This window comes from Pogona vitticeps, chromosome 2, assembly GCF_051106095.1.
Source record: "Pogona vitticeps strain Pit_001003342236 chromosome 2, PviZW2.1, whole genome shotgun sequence".
Lineage (NCBI taxonomy): Eukaryota > Metazoa > Chordata > Lepidosauria > Squamata > Agamidae > Pogona > Pogona vitticeps.
Window position 1 is genome coordinate 309,813,994 of NC_135784.1, and position 17,663 is coordinate 309,831,656.

A 17,663-nucleotide genomic window follows, 5' to 3' on the forward strand; every position below is an offset into this window, starting at 1 on the left:
TCAGCCTCAACCTGATACATTATCAGGCAGAATTTATCCTCACCTTGCAAGCTCCTTAATTAAGTTTGCTATGCGCCTCTTGTCTTCAGGACATAAATCCTTTAGAGAAGCACTCTTCATTCCTCCTTTGTCAGGGACCTGAAAATTAAAATCAGCATTTTAAAAAGCAATCATTAACATGGAACAAGTGTTTCTGAAACTACAATAAAAGTATTTCAAGCACCAGAGGCTGCATATGCAGCCCCGGATGAATTAAGACCTGAAGGAAGCACAAGTTTTTTAGAATCAACCGCTAGGATAATTTTTGCAAAGTGTGTGCTAGAGAATTCATCATTCACGTGGGTTTCTAAAGATAAGTTCCGGCTGGAAGGAAATTTAAGAAGGGTTGTAACCTACCAAGAACCTTCTAAGAGTAGGCAGAAACTGCAACCAATGTCCATTTCCAAAATGTCATTCTTTTATCAATGAATGGACATTGTGTTTGTCCTGGAAGTAAGGGTCTCTTCTTCCTAGGCACTGGGCATTTAGACATACAAAGGGCCCTCCATAAATCCACCATATGATCACAAATATTAATCCAATACCAAGTATCTCTTTTAAATACAAATTATAGAATAAAAACACAACAAAAATACCGTACCCCTTCGTTCACATTATTTTAAAATTCTGCTTAAATATTGCTTTCTTAAAATTTCCTTGATTTTGGGAGGTCTTTTTTCCAATCCCTTGAATTATTTTTGCTGCTACCAGGCAGCCTGGCCTGTGCCCACATGCCTCCTTGGGATTTTTGGGGGGGATTCTTCCCCTTTTTGACTTCCTTCTTCAGATTATTTTTGCTATTTCCTGGCCAGCCTGCTAGAATTAAAGAAGAAAAGCACTGGGTGGTAGGAGGAAGAGGAATATCCACCATATTCTAGTAGTTTTAGTTGGCGAGGGGGCTTGAACAGGTGTTGTTTTTTTTTACTTTTTTGTTTGCTTTTCTTAGTTTTTGAGGAGGGCTTTGTGTGGCTTTTTATTTTGCTTTTGTATGTCCCCCCCCCCATATGTGCAGTGGAGGTGCTTTTCCTGTTTGATCTTTTTTATAAAAATGTTATTTGGTTAATTTATTGTGCATATATTCTCTTAAAGGTATATATATTTGGGAGACAGGCTGTTTTCTTTGCTTCAGTGGGAACGCGTCCACTTCCTCAGTGTGCTGCAGTGCGGTGTGGGTGCTGACAGTTGGGCACAATTTGAGGCAATTCTCTCAGGTTGTTCTTGGTGTTCTTTTGGTTGTATGTTGTTTTGGGTCTCTCTGTGTGCCAGGCAAACAAGGCTTGCCTACCTGCTTTCCTGCCCTTTTTTTATTGTGCTGTTCTGGCACAGAAGGTCTATTATGCTCCATACCGTTGTTTCGAATGTGAAGCTAATATCTGCATGAGTCTGATATGATTTTTCTTCCCCGTCCACTACTGTCTGCTTTTGGAACAGATTGACTCTCTGTTACCTCGTCTCTGCTTTATTTTATTTTATTTGGAGTATTTTTAAGCACTCTTTAGGGCTTCTGGAGTGCCAGAAAACAGAAGTGGGGAGACACAAAAGGAAGAGATCCAATGAGGCTTTTCTTTTTCATGTAAAATGAAAACACAGGTTTGCAAAAAGTAAGGGTAGAAAAAGGAAGAGGCACACACCCCAAAACAACCTGGAACAGAAGAAATAAAAAAATTTTCATCATACACTTCTCTCATCAGAACATCCTTGGTCATCCTGTCTGAAGAACTGGATCGCATCTCCCTCTCTGTCCACCAGAGGGCAGCTCAGAGCGCATACAAATGCAAAGTTCGCCCCAACTCTCTGCATGTATGCAACAAATAGCAAAGCACAAGATTTTCATAAGGGATATACATGCTTTGTAGTACTGAGTGCATTCTTCTAGTTAATTCTTGATTTTAACCTTCTCAGAGCAACTGTCTGCATTTTATCAAGAACAGAATGACACAGAAATGGGACAGAAGCTATAACAAGCTGCCATTTGCAATGACGACTAAGACTGAACTTCACCGAGATATAATCATTCAACTGATAACTGCGAGTTATCCTTGAAAAAATGGTTGGTTTAGAAACTAGAGGAGGATAGGTTGTGAGACGCTCCCAGTGTTTAGCCGTGTCTCTCACGACGCCCAAGACAATTACTCCATCTTCTACCAAATAAATGAAATCTCAGGTAGGGGAAATAAATTCAAGTCACCTGGCAGCACAACAATACAATCTTGTCACCTAACAATCTGGTCCACATATACAATAGTATTGCAAATTACCCTGATCTCCAATGCTCCGTTCTCCATTCCTCAAATAGCAGCCTGTTTCAAATGTGTCAGCTCAGCTGCACAGAATTAACGCTAAAATGCATATTTTATTAAATATGGGATCATATCCAATATGGGATGTGGTGGCACTGCGGGTTAAACTGCAAAAGCCTCTGTGGTGCACGATCAGAAGACCATCAGTCATAAGATCGAAATCACGTAATGGAGGGAGCTCGTGTCGCTTGTCCGAGCTCTTACCAACCTAACCATTCAAAAGCATGTAAAATGCGAGTAGATAAATAAGTACCACCTTGGTGGGAAGGTCACGGCGTTCCATGCCTAGTCGTGCTGGCCACGTGACCACGGAAATTGTATTCGGACAAACGCTGGCTCTACGACTTGGAGACGGGGATGAGCACTGCACTTTAGAGTCGGACACGACTGGACTAAATGTCAAGGAGAACCTTTACCTATTCAATATAGCTATTTTCTCTTTTCGGGGAGGATGGAGAGAGAAGATGCAATCTTCCACACACATGTACACACATGCACGCACGCGCGCACACACACACATTAACCACACGGAAAAACCATCACCCAGAGATGGGGACTTGAGTCACAGGACTCTGTGTCCAGTCAGATGTGTCTTGCCAGTGACTTGATTTGGATTTCACTCGGGGTGGTTGCTGTTTTTATCAATGACTTGAACTCAATGCGGAAACCATCCAGTCTCTCCTTTTTTACTGGGGGGGGGGACCTTATTTTCAATAGGGACTTGGGACTTGAGGCTCAGGACTTGGTACCAAAGACTTGGATTTGGACTTGAGACTCGGACCCGAAGACTTGCCAACCTCTCCGCCGTCACCCCATCGTAGTTTCTGCCCGTTGAAAGAAAATGGGCTGTAAGCGTTCCACCGAGCACAATAAAGCAGGAAACAGGGAACTGGACTAATCTGACACCGAGTGAGGAAAAAGACAAATGTGTAAGTATTTCTTTGACTCCACCCCTTGCCCTGGGCATTTTGTCTCTCTGTTTCATTCAAAGGATCCAAGATCTGTCTTTCTCTGGTGATGTCACAACAAGCCTGCCTCCCTAGACTAACCCAGGTGTTACGAGAAAATAGCTAAAGGTTCCCCTTGACATTTAGTCCTGATGTGTCTGACTCTAGGGCGCGGTGCTCATCCCCATTTCCAAGCCGTAGAGCCAGCATTTGACAGTTTCCATGGCCACATGGCCAGCGCGACTAGACACGGAACGCCATTACCTTCCCACCGTAGTGATACCTATTTATCTACTCGCATTTTTACATGCTTTCAAACAGCTAGGTTGGCAGGAGCTGGGACAAGCGACGGGAGCTCCCTCCGTCACATGGATTCAATCTTACGATGGCGGGTCTTCCGACCTTGCAGCACAGAGGCTTCTGTGGTTTAACCTGCAGCAATACCACGTCCCATTTTATGAGACAATGCTCTAACCCAGTGGTGTCGAACTGTGGCCCTCCAGATGTTCTTGGCCTTCAACTCCCAGAAATCCTGGCCAGCAGAGGTGGTGGTGAAGGCTTCTGGGAGCTGAAGTCCAAGAACATCTGGAGGGCCATAGTTCGACACCACTGCTTCTAACCCATTATCCTGCTTTCTTCAGCACACCCTGAAGAGCACAGTAACGATTTTTCCTTGCCCTGTCATTACTGTTTTGAATGATACAGAGGACAAGACTAACCATAAGAGAGATTATCCGACCCATTCTCCAAATTTAGAATAAAGTACAAAAGATATTCTGTCTCACCCTATTATTTGTTCCTTTAAAATATTGATGGGCAGGTATCAAATTAAAAATGAGTGGATAAAACCAATTTCAAACTGCTCTAAAAACACATTTGTTTAAAAAAGCAGCTGTATTTGAAGGAAAAAAAACAGCCATCCAATAACTGGGGGGGGGGGGACTTACAAAAAAAGAGAAAGATCTTTGCCTGGTTGTGAAAGGACGGCAAAGAGGGGGCCGGGCCAGCCTCCAGTGGGAGGGAGTTCTACAGCCTGGGAGCAGCGGCACAGAAAGGCCAGCCCTTGCATGCTCACCCAATGGGTCAGTAAAGGTGGTAGGACAAAGAAAGAAAAGCTTTTCCATGATGAAAACCTGGTAGGGTAATCGGGAGAGACAGCTGGACCCTAGTTGTTTAGGGCTTTCTAGGTCATTCCTAAGACTTGGAATTGCACCCAGAAACAGACCTGCACCCAGTGGAGATTTTCTAAGACACACCCACGGAGAGAGACACAAACGTGTATGTGTGTGCAAGAGAGAGGGAGAGAGACACCCCTATAACCAGCCCCAGTCAGCAATTTGGCAGTGGCATTTCTCCAAAGGCAACCCCGGGTACAGGCTTCTATAGTCACCCATCTAAGGCATGTGTCACCAGAGATCAGACCTCTCCAGAAACAAGCACAGCTAGTGAACTAGTCTTAATTGTGTAAATGCACTCCTGGCCAGGGCAAAGACCTGGGCATCCAGGCTTGAGACAAATCCAAGATCACACCCAAGCCGCAAACCTGTTTTCAGGGAAAGCACAACCCCAACCAGCTCTGGCTGAAACCCTCCTTCCCTGGTCTGACAAGGAGCACCTCTGTCTTATCTGGAAAGCTAATTGAATGCATTCACCCTCATTCAGTCTATCACTGACAACAGACATTGACTTAGAACCAAAATAGCTTCTTTGGGGAAGAGAAAGAGAGAGAGAGAGCTGGGTCACATTCTCATAATGATGACACCGGACTCCAAACTCCAGACAACCTCTCCCAGAAGTTTCATGGAGATGTTAAATGGCACAGGGGACCAAACAGAATCCAGAGGGACACCACAGGCCAAAGGTCAGGGTGACAAAACAGGAGTCTTCCAAGGCAACTGAACTCTCCCCTCAATGAAGGTCCGAAGACCCTGTAGAAAAGTGCCTCGAAATCCCATCCCAGAGAGACAACCCAGAAGGATACCATGGTGAATGGTATCAAAAGCCACTGAGAGCCTCCAGCAAAAGCCAGAGGAAGAAAGCTCTCCTTACCCAGTTGCCAATGAAGATCATCAACCAAGTTGACCAAAGCAGCCTCTGTCCCGTCACCAGGACTGAAGCCAGACTGAAATGGATCTAGAGAGCATCCTTATCAACTAGGAACTCAGGACAGGACAAAGTTACCTATGACTTCCAAAGACAGAGAGGGTGCAAAACTACCATGTTCTGGGTCTACTTAGGTAATCAGTTAGGTATATATCCAATACTTTGGCCACTTCATGAGAAGAGAAAACTCCCTGGAAAAGACCCTGATGTTGGGAAAGTGGGAGGGCAAGAGGAGAAGGGGATGACAGAGGACGAGATGGCTGGACAGGGTCATCGAAGCAGCAACCAACATGAATTTGACCCAACTCCAGGAGGCAGTGGAAGACAGGAGGGCCTGGTGTGCTCTGGCCCATGGGGTCACGAACAGTCGGACACAACTTAATGACTAAACAACAACAACATATATCATCCAGGTGTTGAAACTCAGCCACCTCAAGAACAGACATGAACAATTCGATGCAAGGCGGACTTAAGAAAAAGTATTTCTTAAGTCATTTGCAAACCTGACTCGCAGGCTTTGAGTTTTCCAGGACATGAATAGGACCGCCACCCCTTAGGTGTGGTAATGCATTCGCCCAAGGTGAACAAAGCAAGACCACTTCTCTGTGAAGAGCTTTCGACTGCCTGTCAATACCAGCCCGGGGCGCAATTATTAACAGATCCCCTGAAAACTGAAAAAAACGCCCTGCATCTGTCACACGCACCACGTACAGCTCCTCACGAGCATGCCTGGGAGTTGTGGCTAGACATTACCAAGAAAACATGCCTTCCTGGGTTCAATGACTCCTTTCAAAGGAGTCTTCAAACAGAAATGAAATTATTATTTTAAGCCGCCTTTGAAATGGATAGTAGTGATCAACCTGTACTGTGTGATGTTTTTCGCAACCCCAGGCATAAGAGAGCTTCATTCAAGCCTTTTGATTTCTGTTTAAATTAAATGAGCTTTTCACTCAAAGCACTTCAAGTTGACAGCTGCAGGTCGTATCTGCTAAAACGTCCCCCGTACTTTTCTGGAGATGATGACTAGTATCAAAGACAACGGCTTATTTCATACCTTCGTGCCAGGCTCTCCCTCGACATGTGACAGAGGCACTTACGCGCTTAGTATACGAGCGTCAGTAACCCCAGACACCCTAAGTTTCACCTCTTAGTTGGAGGCTCCTCTAGATGGCCAGGAACTGAAACTAAGGAGTTGTTTTGATGATGACAGTGCAAGGAAGCCCTGCTTGTCAAACAGGAGGCACCCAGATGTCTGCTGCACTTAAATATGGAGGGATACCTGCTCTTTCTAGGAAGAGACAACATTCATAAAGGAATGGTGACCCTCCGGCTTGTGGGGGGTGCAGAGGCTTCCCATCCTTCAAACTTATATCACCAGCAACACCCCACAGGAGAACCCTCACTGGTCAGAGAAGACAGCAGGCAACAGGTTCTGAAAGCAACAGCAAAGCACTTTCCAAATAATTAAAAGGTTGTCAGGCAGAGGAGGAGCAGGAGGTGTTCTCAGTCATCCCAGAGTGCAGGACAGGTAGGAATGGGCTCAAGCTCCAGGAAGTCAGATTTAGGCTGAATCTTAGGAAAAACTTCCTAAATGTTAGAGCAGTATGACAACGGAACTAATGACCTTGGGAGGTGGTGAGTGCTCCAACGCTGGAGGCACTGAAGAGAGAATTGGACAACCCTCTGACAAATCTGTTTTGATTGGGATTCCTGCCTTGAGCAAGGGGGTGGACCTGATGGCCATTTAGGCCTCTTCGAACTCCATGATTCTAGGATTCTATGAAGTGCTGGCCCAATGCTTCGACCCCTCCTCCATATTCCAAAATCAAGGCTCCTCAGCCAAGGGCTAACTGGTGCTTCTCCACAGACTCGGTGGCATCACGCTGCACACAGGAAAGGCTGAAAGCCCCCCCAGGTTCCTCTGAATTCAAGGAACATGTTTCAGGTGACAGGGTGTTGAATGACAAGTACTATTATGATGGCCTGAGTGCAGCAACCCAACAGCTAAGCAGAAGAAGGGTGGCAAAGCTTATTTAAAAGTAGTATTGTCTGGAGTGCAAGACTGAAGCAGCCATGTCTTAGGGGGCGAGTTTAATTCTTCCCCTCACCTTTCCCCATTACTATAGTGGCCTGTTCTGACCACAAAGTAAAAAAAAAAACCAGCTCTGAGAGTCAGCACAGTCCCTTGCATACACATCCAAAGAATTAGGAACCCACACCATTTAGCTACAGAGGAGGAACAGCAACTCACTGTCCCGCCGTCTTCTGCAGAAAAGCTTTTGTGCAGACAAAGAAGTGGCCTCAGTCTACCTGAGACCCCCTTGAAAGCGACTGGCAGTCAGAGACAAGAGTGGGCAAAATCAGGCTTTGAGTAAACTCCAGAGGTCCAGGGGTCAGTTTACTGCCCCTGGCACCTGCCATAGGCCAGCCAGACAAACACCACATGCGCACACGTCCAAGAAACAAAAATGGAACTGGTTAGGGTGAATTGCTGTTCCTGGTGGTTTCCAGTAGCTGTAATTCCCTTATTTTGTCATCGGTGGGGAAAAACGGGAAGGAAGAGGAAGGTCCAGGAGCTGCCAAAATGGGCAGGAATCCAAATAGAAGCAAGTCAGCCCACAGACTCACCTTAGGTGAAATGTATCGATGGCTCCACCTGGTAGGAATCTACAACTTTCTAACAGGAAGTACAGCAACCGGTGACCACAAAAACTTTTCTGGCCCATTGTGAAAAGGGAAATCTGACAGCTACTGAAAGGAGGCAGAAGGTGGCCCGCCCCCCCCCCAAAGAAAGAAAAGCAGGAAGGCATCTTAGCAGTCCATTTGCTCCCTGCTCAAGTATGGGGCAAGGGAAAATGGTACTTGGCCAAATCTGGAAGCTGCCCGATGGTGGGGAAAGACAGGGTCCCAGTGGGCAATCAGCAGTCCTCTCCTTGCAAGAACGGGCAGCCGTGGGAAATTAAGGCTGCCCACTTTCCACTCCCCAGCTGGAACAACATCTGCATTCCTAGGACCCCCAGAAAGCAGCATCTTTCTACTTGCATCACTCCCGCCTGCCCTGGCCAGTGAGACTCCAGCTCCTTCAAGCCACAGCACTGCCTGCTTCAACGCAAGGACTTTATTTTTGCCTCCTTAGTGTGCATGGATGGCAAAACACAGAATAATCGCGCTGCAAACAATTCAAAGCCTAATCGGGTTGGCCCCGAGCTACCCCAAAGACTGTTTCCTTTTAAGACTCCCTGCTCGTGTGTTGAGATCATCAGGAGAGGCCTTGCTCTTGGTCCCTTCGCAGATGCGTTTCACGGGGACATGGGAGAGGGCCTTCTCTGTGGCTGCTCCCAGACGTTGGAACTCCCTGCTACAGGAGGCTAGGCCGGCCCCGTCTTTGTTGTCCCTCCACAAGCAAGAGAAGACCTTTCTCTTCAGGTAAGCTTTCCCTCAATGGCTGGCTGGCTGAGCGTGATGTTTTCATGCACCACTGCTCTGATTCTGTTTTTAATATGGCTTGTGTTTCTCATTTCTAAGAGGAGTATTTTGTCTGTTCCCCTTTTAATATTTCTATACTTAAAAATGTTTTTAGCTTTAAATATTGCCTTTTGGTGATGGACTTTGTATACTCATTGCTTTGCTCTTAAACACTGTCTTTAAATGCCGCATGCTGCCTAAGGACAAAGGCAGGGTAGAAACATTTTAAGTAAATAAATAACACATCCCTTTTCCAGGTGGATGAGAGCAATCCCATGACTGATTATGACGTGCGGAATCAGATCACGGAGAAATAAGCCCCATGAAGGACTTGGTTCAAAAGAAGTGGGCAAAGGATTGCAGCCTCCAACCTTTTATTCAGCCTGCCCTTCCGTTACTGTACCAATAAGAGACACACCAACCTGCTGGGCAGGCACCTCCCCAGTGCTTTTCGAGGTATCCATCGGAACAGGAGCAGCAGCTGCTGGTACCTTCCCCTTCACTTCTGCTTTCTGAATGTTCAGCAGGCTTCTTGATCTAAAATTCCTCTCTGCTGAAACTCCTGCAGATGGAACAGACAAGGTCAGGAAAACTTCTGATTGCTGTTGCGAAGCGCCTCCCACTCTGGCGCTCCCAATGAAAAAGGGGATCTGAAAGTAGCACGAAAACAGCTTAAGCAGCGCACTCAGAAATGCCCGCATGTATCCTGGGCACATGGACAGTAAGAGATAGGAACCCTTCCATAAACTTTGCACAACGGCTTTACAACGCTGTACCTTGGACTTACTCTTCCTGTCAAAAGATGGAAGCCCTGGGGCCAGATTTGAAGTGTCCTATGAACGGTGTGCCACGAACGAAAGAGTTATAGCTTCAGTTATCAGCACCAGCGGCTTATCATATCTGTTTCATTCCAACACTATCACATACACCAAACTCACATGCTAGCTTCACTTTAGTCTCTGACTTGCTGTTTCTTTTATACTGTTTGCTTGGTCTGCATCATTTTAAGCAAACCACCTGCTCTTCTCTCTCTCCCTCTCTGCCTAAAACAAGGAAAACACAAACACAAAAGCAAGGATTCCAGAACTTATGAATGAGCAAAAGGTGAACTGGGGAGGCTGCACATAATTTTGCAGATCAATCAAGGCAAAGTTCTCACACCTTTCTCGTTTGCGTATGGACGGGACTTCTCTTTTCATATAGGTCACCAGTTTGCTGTATTTCAACCCATGTGGATGCATTAACATGTCTCTGTGTTGCTCTCTACAGGGCACAAGTATCAAGCCTCCAAGAAGCAGATAGGTGCCACTGTGCCAGTGAGCACAAATACACTGCATGTAACTCGATAAACACAGGTTTTCCTCCTGAATCACATATTTGGAGCAGAGAACTTTTCTGGATCAAAACAGGTGGAAAATATAAGAAACAGAAATGCAAAATATATACAGTACCTCATGCCACTAGCTTCTGTTTCCCAGTACCAACACTTAAAGCTATGCTTCCAGGTGGAAGTCACGGGAGTCAATAATATGAGCCCGGATGCACTTATTTCTCTTTGCCTTTGGTCTTCTGCTCCCTTTTTTTAACCATGGGGAGGGAGGGAATAAAGAACAAAAATAAGGCAAACCAAGCCACCGGAAGAGGAGGCCTCACCTACCACCAGCAAACGACCTGGCCAGATAATAAGGGAGGGCTTGTCAGGAATTGACCCATGCAAGCGAATGGAGCTCAAAAAACAGACCAGTTACCCAATCTTTCTTGGCTTGGACCCGGGATGGCTATTTCTCAAGTCCTACGAAGAGGCGCTAGCCACGGGTGCCAACCTGTGACCGTGAGATGCGTCGTTGCCTAGAGGCTTGCGATTATTCTTCCAGTTCTGATACAGAAGGATCCAAACCCTCAGTTTATTATTTACAACTGTATTTTCTCCCACCTCGGGTACTCTTATGTATTCTGTGTCAACCAGGTCCTATCCGCTTCACCATTCAAAGTATCACGACAGTGGTACATTTGGCACTCAGTCAGCGATCCTACCTGGGATGTACACAGGCGGCTGGTCTTCATCAGACACTTCATTAGAATGCAATTCCATTCAAGGAAAGCAAGAGCTAAAAGAGTATTTTTCTTTCCTTCTTTCCCACCCCACTCGCAAGCAGACTGAGCCAGGACAGATGGAGGGCCTTCTTGGCAGCTGCTCCCAGGCTCCAGAACCCACTCCTTGACCCCTGCTGTCCTTCCACAGACAAAGACACTTCTATTGTAAATGTTGGTAGATACATGGGAGAGGGTCTTGTCTTGTTGCTGCTCCGAGACTTTGGAACTCCCTTCCACTTGGAGACCAGGCTGGCCCCATCCTTCTACCAGCAGGCAAAGACCATTCTCTTCAGGCAAGCTTTCCCCGAGTGACTAGCTGCCTGAGTGGAGTTTTTACATGGAATGCTGTACCTTAACTGCTCTGAATGTGTTCTGGTGTTGCTTATGTTTTTTTCAGCATGGTATGTCTTTGATCCTTTTTAGCCTTTTTCTATACTCACTCTTGTTAGCTTTAAATACTGTCTTTTAATTACGTAAGCCACCTTGAGTCCTTTTTAAGGAGAAAGACGGGATAAAAACATTTTTAAATAAATAAATAAATAAATATTTGCACAGGCCTTTGACAATTGCCTGACTTGACAAGGAACAGCCTTTTAATGCTGGGAGTCATATTGTATTGATATTTTTAAGTATTTTTAAATATTATCAATTCAGCCATTGCTTCAATGTGACTCTTCAATAATATCTTCACATTGTAGCTTATTGTGATTGTTCAGCTGTATGTTTTTTTAATCGCCTTGACCACTCAAGAAGAAAAAGTGGGATATAAATTATATAACTACAGTGTAAAGTCTGAAGCCTTTAAATGTGTGATGAACGATTTCTTTTCTTTCAAAATAAAAAGCTCGGAGAGGGCAGAACATGGAGAGTAACAACCCAACCAGATGCTGCTTTAACTCAGTTCTCTGTCACCAAGTCTTAAAACAATAGACCTCAATTAAAAAGCTATCTTTCATTAAAGATCTTGTACCCAGCTCAGTGACTGGCATAATGAAGCACTACATTTATTTATATTAGCCTTGATTATAATAAGGTTTCATGGATACCATACTCTTAGAGCATTGTTCCCAACCTTGGGTCTCCAGATGTTCTTAGACTTCAACTCTCAGAAATCCTGGCCAGCAGAGGTGGCAGTGGTGAAGGCTTCTGGGAGTTGTAGTCCAAGAACATGTGGAGGCCCAAGGTTGGGGAGCACTGCCTTTGAGTACACCACTGCTGCCACGAATTTATATAAAGCTGCCTTCTACTAGCGTTGAACCACTGACTTAAGATGTTTAAATGTGTTTTAGTTAATTTTATTTAAAACTAGGTTTACTGATTTAGGTAGCAACAGAGTTTTTATTGTACGCTATGGGGTTTTTTGTTACATTATTTTATTGGCTGTTATAAACTGCTCAGGGAGTATTCACACATAAGGGGCGGTATAGAAGTGGGAATAGTAAATAAATAAATAAAGCCCAAGGAAGCCAAGTCTGCAGTTTAGCATTTTCTCTGTTCTGTTTGTGAACAGACTGCCTGGTGCCACAACCATTGCATGTAAAAATACAGGAAGACAAGCTCTTTGGATCTGAAGATGCTTGTGGTAATGCTAGAGAAAAGTGGCCCTGAAATTTTTATAAAGCATATTCTACCAATATACAGAAGAAAGGCTCAATTCCTCGCCCCCTTTCAACAGAGGTGGTATGATCAGCTTTTCAATTCAGCATTTACCAAAGAAAAGGATGATGCCTGACAGGGGGAGAGAGAACAGCAGCAGCAGCTAAACTTGGCTAAACCAACCAGCTCTTCTCTTAATAGCCAACCTGCCTCTTAATTTGACAAACCACAATTTGCCCTCCAAAAAGCTCCATCTTTTTGGTCCAGCATAAACTTCCCTGAGAATATTCATTCATTCATTCATTCATCTTTTATACTGCTCAATTAGTGTGAGTGACTACTCCGAGCAGTTGACAACAATAATGTAACCCATAAAACAGTAATAATTAAAAATAATAAGAACAGAACAATCACGAAGGGCAGCAGAAATGGTCTGACTTGGCAAATTCATTAGAGCGTGCCAATAAAAGCATCTTTAAAAAGCACCATTTTAAACAACCTCTTTAACGTAGTGAAGGAAACAGATACAAACGTTCAATTGCAATACTGCAGCCAAAACTCTGCTCATGAGCTGAGTTCGATCCCTCAAGGCTGATTCAGCCTTCCATCCTTCTGAGGTCAGCAAACTGAATACCCACCTTGCTGGGGAAGGTGGCGGGGGGGGGGCAATATGTAACCTGCATAACTAAATGGCAAACCACCATGACAGTTGCTTTAAGCACTTTGGGACAGTATCTAAGCAGCATGCTTTGCAGCTCAACAGGAAGCCCATTTCAATGGACTGGGGCTTACTGTCAAGAAAGCACAATTTCTGGTGGGTGTCCTTTTTGGCCTCACTTACGAGTGGCAACCCCGTAGGAGCACGGCTGATGAGGATCTGGTGGCACGAGTGGATGTTCTTGAGGAAAGGAGCTCCGACAAGTAACTAAGGCCCTCGCTGTGAAGGGTAAGAACCGGAACCTGCGCAAGCGAGCCAGGACTGGGAAAATGTGGTCACATTTGCTCACATTCTTCTGGGTCAGCTTCAAGGGAAGCCCCACATAAAGAACATTACAGTAATCAATCTTGGAGTTTGCCAGTACATGCACCAACATCTTCAGGGCCTCCTCATCCAAGCATCTGAGCAAGAAAAGGTGGAGCAACATCTGTTAGGACGACTAAACCAACAGTGTTGTGGCAACAGCATGCTAGGCAACCGTACAAAGGGATCGTGGTAATACTCAAAAGAAACAAAAGCTCCACTCTTAACACCAAACGGCTGCCACTACACCCAGATCTCTACAAGTCACTAGAAGAACGAACTTGACAGCATTCCGGGGGGGAGGGCGAGGATGATCCATCACCACGCCAATCATGTGGCTTTTGCTGATTATCATACAAAGCAAAGCATGCTGCCTATATACCACCCCATAAAGGATTCTTGGGGGGGGGGGTATAATTTAATTAGGCAGGTTACATGTTGTAAACCGCCTAGAGTGGTCTAATATGATCAGATAGGCGGGATAGAAATAAAATAAATAAATAAATAAATAAACTCCCCACCCCTCAAAAGCTTGGTACTCAGTGAGCCAACCTCAAGCCAACTACCAGAATTCATTAGGATTGAACTCATGAGCAGAGTCTTGACTACAATACTGCAGTTTAACTATGACACCACTATTCATTATCATTTATTTCTCTGCTTTATATACCACCCCATATAGCGCAGTGCACTACTCTGAGTGGTTTGCGACAAGTAAAATGACCAGACCTATAACAGTAAGCATACAAAAACAATACACTAAAACCATCAAAAGCACCAATGCTACAAGGCAAAGACATGAGTGTGACAACAAGCAGGGTCATGATGGAAGGCCGCCCTGAAAAGCAGCATTCCTTCTAAACGTTAGCAGGAAAGGGGCCAGGCCTAGCTGCTCCACGGGGAGCTGGTTCCAGAGTTGGTGCCACCGCGAAGAAGGCCAAACTCCTCATAGAAGACTTCTGGGTCCCCTTCAGAGTGACAACACAGAGGAGCACCGCCTGGGAAGACGTGGTGGGTCAGCCAGACAACATTGGGGAGAGATGTTCCAGCAAGAAGCCACCCTAGTTTCACCCTGAGCCCTCTTTCACATTTCATCACATGCTAACCTGAACATACCCAATCTCAATTCCAGTCTGCTTTCAGAAGGTAAGCGAAGTCAGGTGGGTTTATTCCTTGGCTCCAGAAATTTCTTCACTTCATCAAAGTGTCGAAACAACAAAAGGCTAAACTGAAGACTAGATTAAAATAGTCTCCCATTAGAAGTCAAGATAAACGACTAAACTTTTAGGAAATAAATCCAGTGTCCCTACAAGTAACACAGAAGAGACCATCAGCAGACAGATGATCCCTCCATGTCCTCAGCACAGCTGCCGTCCGCTGCTATCAAACTCTCCCCTCAGTTCCACCTAGTCATTATATAACTTTCGTTATATAATAGCATCAAGGAACTAAATGCTTTCTTTTTCACTCAAGACACTACATGTTGTATGTACATATTTTTTCTTACCTTCTTAAAGCTCGTCACACAAGTATTTCTTAGTTTTTGTTATACTGTTGTTGCGTTGTCCGTTTAGGGATTCTACTTATTGTTGATCACACTGACAACTAACAGTTGAAAGATGCTACATACAGATTTTAATAAGCACTGTACCTAATTAGGTGATGTTCCTGTCTTCTCCCCATTCCTTTCTTCCCCTTCCCCCCCCCCATATCTATTGAATTGTAAAGTTGTAAGCAAGGTTTTTTTTCTTTTTGTTCAATCACTTCACTGCTTTAACTTTATCACACATGAAGGAAAGGAGCATGAAGGAGAGTCCTTCTTTCTATCCCATAGGAGACGGCTCCATGGTCACTAACAGAGCCTCCACAAGGCTGAACATACCACAGCACATTGCTCTAGCCGAGTGTGGCTGCAGCCACATGAAACTTTCAGCAGCAGGGCTGGGAATCAATTGGACTTTTTGCATGTGTCAAAAGTGATGGATCTGAGTCGGACCTTTCTCATCACAAACGCACATCTGCTTTTCCCTTTCCAAAGCCTCTTCCATGTACAGCTTCCCCCACCAGGGATAACAAGGAAGTCAACCCGCTACAGCAAGGTTAATCACAAGATTAGCAACAAAAAGCCTGTCACCTGTAACAGCTCAGAACAAGCTGGCAACCTGGGCACACTGGATGAGCTCTCACTTCAGCCCTCAAGGCCGCCATCCTTACCCACAACTGTCTGGGAGCAAGTGCTGCTGAACTGAACAAGGTGTGCTTCATTATTATGAATTCTTATAAACACTACCCACCGCCACCTTCTTTTTTACTTGGAAGATACACAAGTGGATTGTCATTTGATTAACACATTATTTGGTGATTTAATGTTATTTACATTGATGATGATGCAGTTGTAATGAGTCCCAGTCTAGGGGGGAAAAGCAGCATACTGATCAATGAAAAAACTAAAAACTGGGACTTCTCAGCAGTGGCCCCTCGTCTCTGGAACAAATTACCAACAGAGATCCTCCTGCCCCCCCCCCCCGTCGCCTTCAAGAGCAAACTAAAGACCTGTCTCTACAGGCAGGCATTCCCAACTGCCATTACTTAGCTTTATTTCTTCCTTTTCCTTTTTTTCCCCATCTTGGCCTTCGGTAGTGAAGTTGGGCCCCATTTTTTAAATACATTTATGTTTTCATTTATTCTATTTGTATATTTTTCTGTGCGTATAAACTGCCCAGAGTAGACATGTCCCAGATGGGCGGTATATAAGTCTAATAAAATAAAATAAATTGTCTCAGAAAATCCATACAACAGCGCATACGACAGACTCAGTGTCACATCACCAATGCCAGCAAGCAAGGATTTGAACATCTCTCCCCAATGTCATCTTCTCTGACCCACCAGACCTTCCCAGGAAGCCCTCCGTAAGAGATCGGGGCTTCTTTTGATCCCTCCCTGTTGCCACTCAGAAGACAACTTAAAATGTTGCTTTTCAGGGAGGCTTTCCATACCCATTCAATTTCGATCTTTTACTCCCTGTCCAGCCATCGTTCAGAAAATTGAGTTGGGGCCGCCGGTTCTTATTAATGTTTTAAATTTTTGTGCATTTACTGTTTAGTACTGTAATCTGCCCAGAATAGCGGTTTGGCACTAATAAGACACCGTATCAATGAAATAAATAAATAAGTCTTGAAGTTCCCCAGCCAAAACCTGCTCCTCTCCACCCGAAAGCACGGCAGCTCACCACATAAAACCACTTTGCACCGGGATACAAGGTTACCTCTCCATAAATACTTCGGCAACCCCTAAAATCCCAACGGGACTTGCTAGTGAGCAAAATCCACAGGCCGTGGGGCTCTCAGGTCCAGGGTTTCAACATGCCGCTTTTGAGGGACTACAACACCCAGCATCCCCCCCAGCCAGCCTAGCTGAACAAGGCAAGATGATTAAGATTGGGGTGGGGGGAGCCCGTCTCCTTCCTTTTCTCTCTCTCTTCCTTGGGAGAGGCCCAGGGGCGGCGAGAAGGGTCGTCGCTACGCACCACCCACCACCACAACAGCCCTGTGAGGTAGGTCAGGGGTCAGGTGCCTTCACCTTCCGAAACTCTGGGCCCAGGAGCGCTATTAAGCCGTCCCTCCTCCAGGGAGATAATTCCCCCTCTCCCCCTCTCCGGAAGCAGGGACAGCACTCCGGACATGCTCAGGGGCTACCTTAAAAAAACACCTTCGTAACGCCTGGCTCTCATTAGCCTCGGGCATTCTTCCCCCTCGAGTATGAGACCCCCCCAGCATCCCCCTCCCGCCTCCTCCTCGGCCCCCGCAGCCGCTGAGGGAAGGATACGGTCCCGGCTCCAGCGAGCGGCTCCTTCCGGCTTCGGCCCCGCGGCCACATCCGCCATCTTGAAACAACCGCCACTCCCAGCGTCCCTCCGCCCGGCCACGCCCCCCGGCCCCCACGCTCGCCTCTCATTGGCGGCCCGGCCCTGAGCTTTACCCAGAGACGGCCCAGGCGACGCGGAGCAGGAGGAAACCGAGCCAATGAACGCCGCGTTCGAAAGACGCGAAGAAAAGGGAGGGGGGGAGGAAGAAATAGGCCGCTGCGCTGCTTTCTGGG

At 45.7% G+C, this 17,663-nt stretch overlaps 1 protein-coding gene across 3 annotated transcripts in view; it reads right to left on the bottom strand.

Moving 5' to 3' along the window:
* The window catches only part of KIAA1328 (KIAA1328 ortholog), a 251,290-nt gene extending 233,758 nt beyond the window's left edge, over positions 1-17,532 (bottom strand). Inside the window, exons 1-4 of one of the 3 annotated variants that reach the window (XM_020796439.3) lie at positions 17,391-17,502; positions 10,889-10,924; positions 9,277-9,416; positions 44-138 (exon numbers count right to left, since the gene is read on the bottom strand). In XM_020796439.3, coding sequence (XP_020652098.3) covers positions 44-138; positions 9,277-9,416; positions 10,889-10,924; positions 17,391-17,448 — 329 coding nt within the window. In that variant the 5' untranslated portion in view covers positions 17,449-17,502. Of the gene's footprint in view, positions 1-43; positions 139-9,276; positions 9,417-10,888; positions 10,925-17,390 lie in introns of those variants that run through there. The other 2 variants (XM_020796440.3, XM_078384168.1) reach the window with 2 other exon arrangements.
* Between the last annotated feature and the right edge of the window lie 131 nt (positions 17,533-17,663).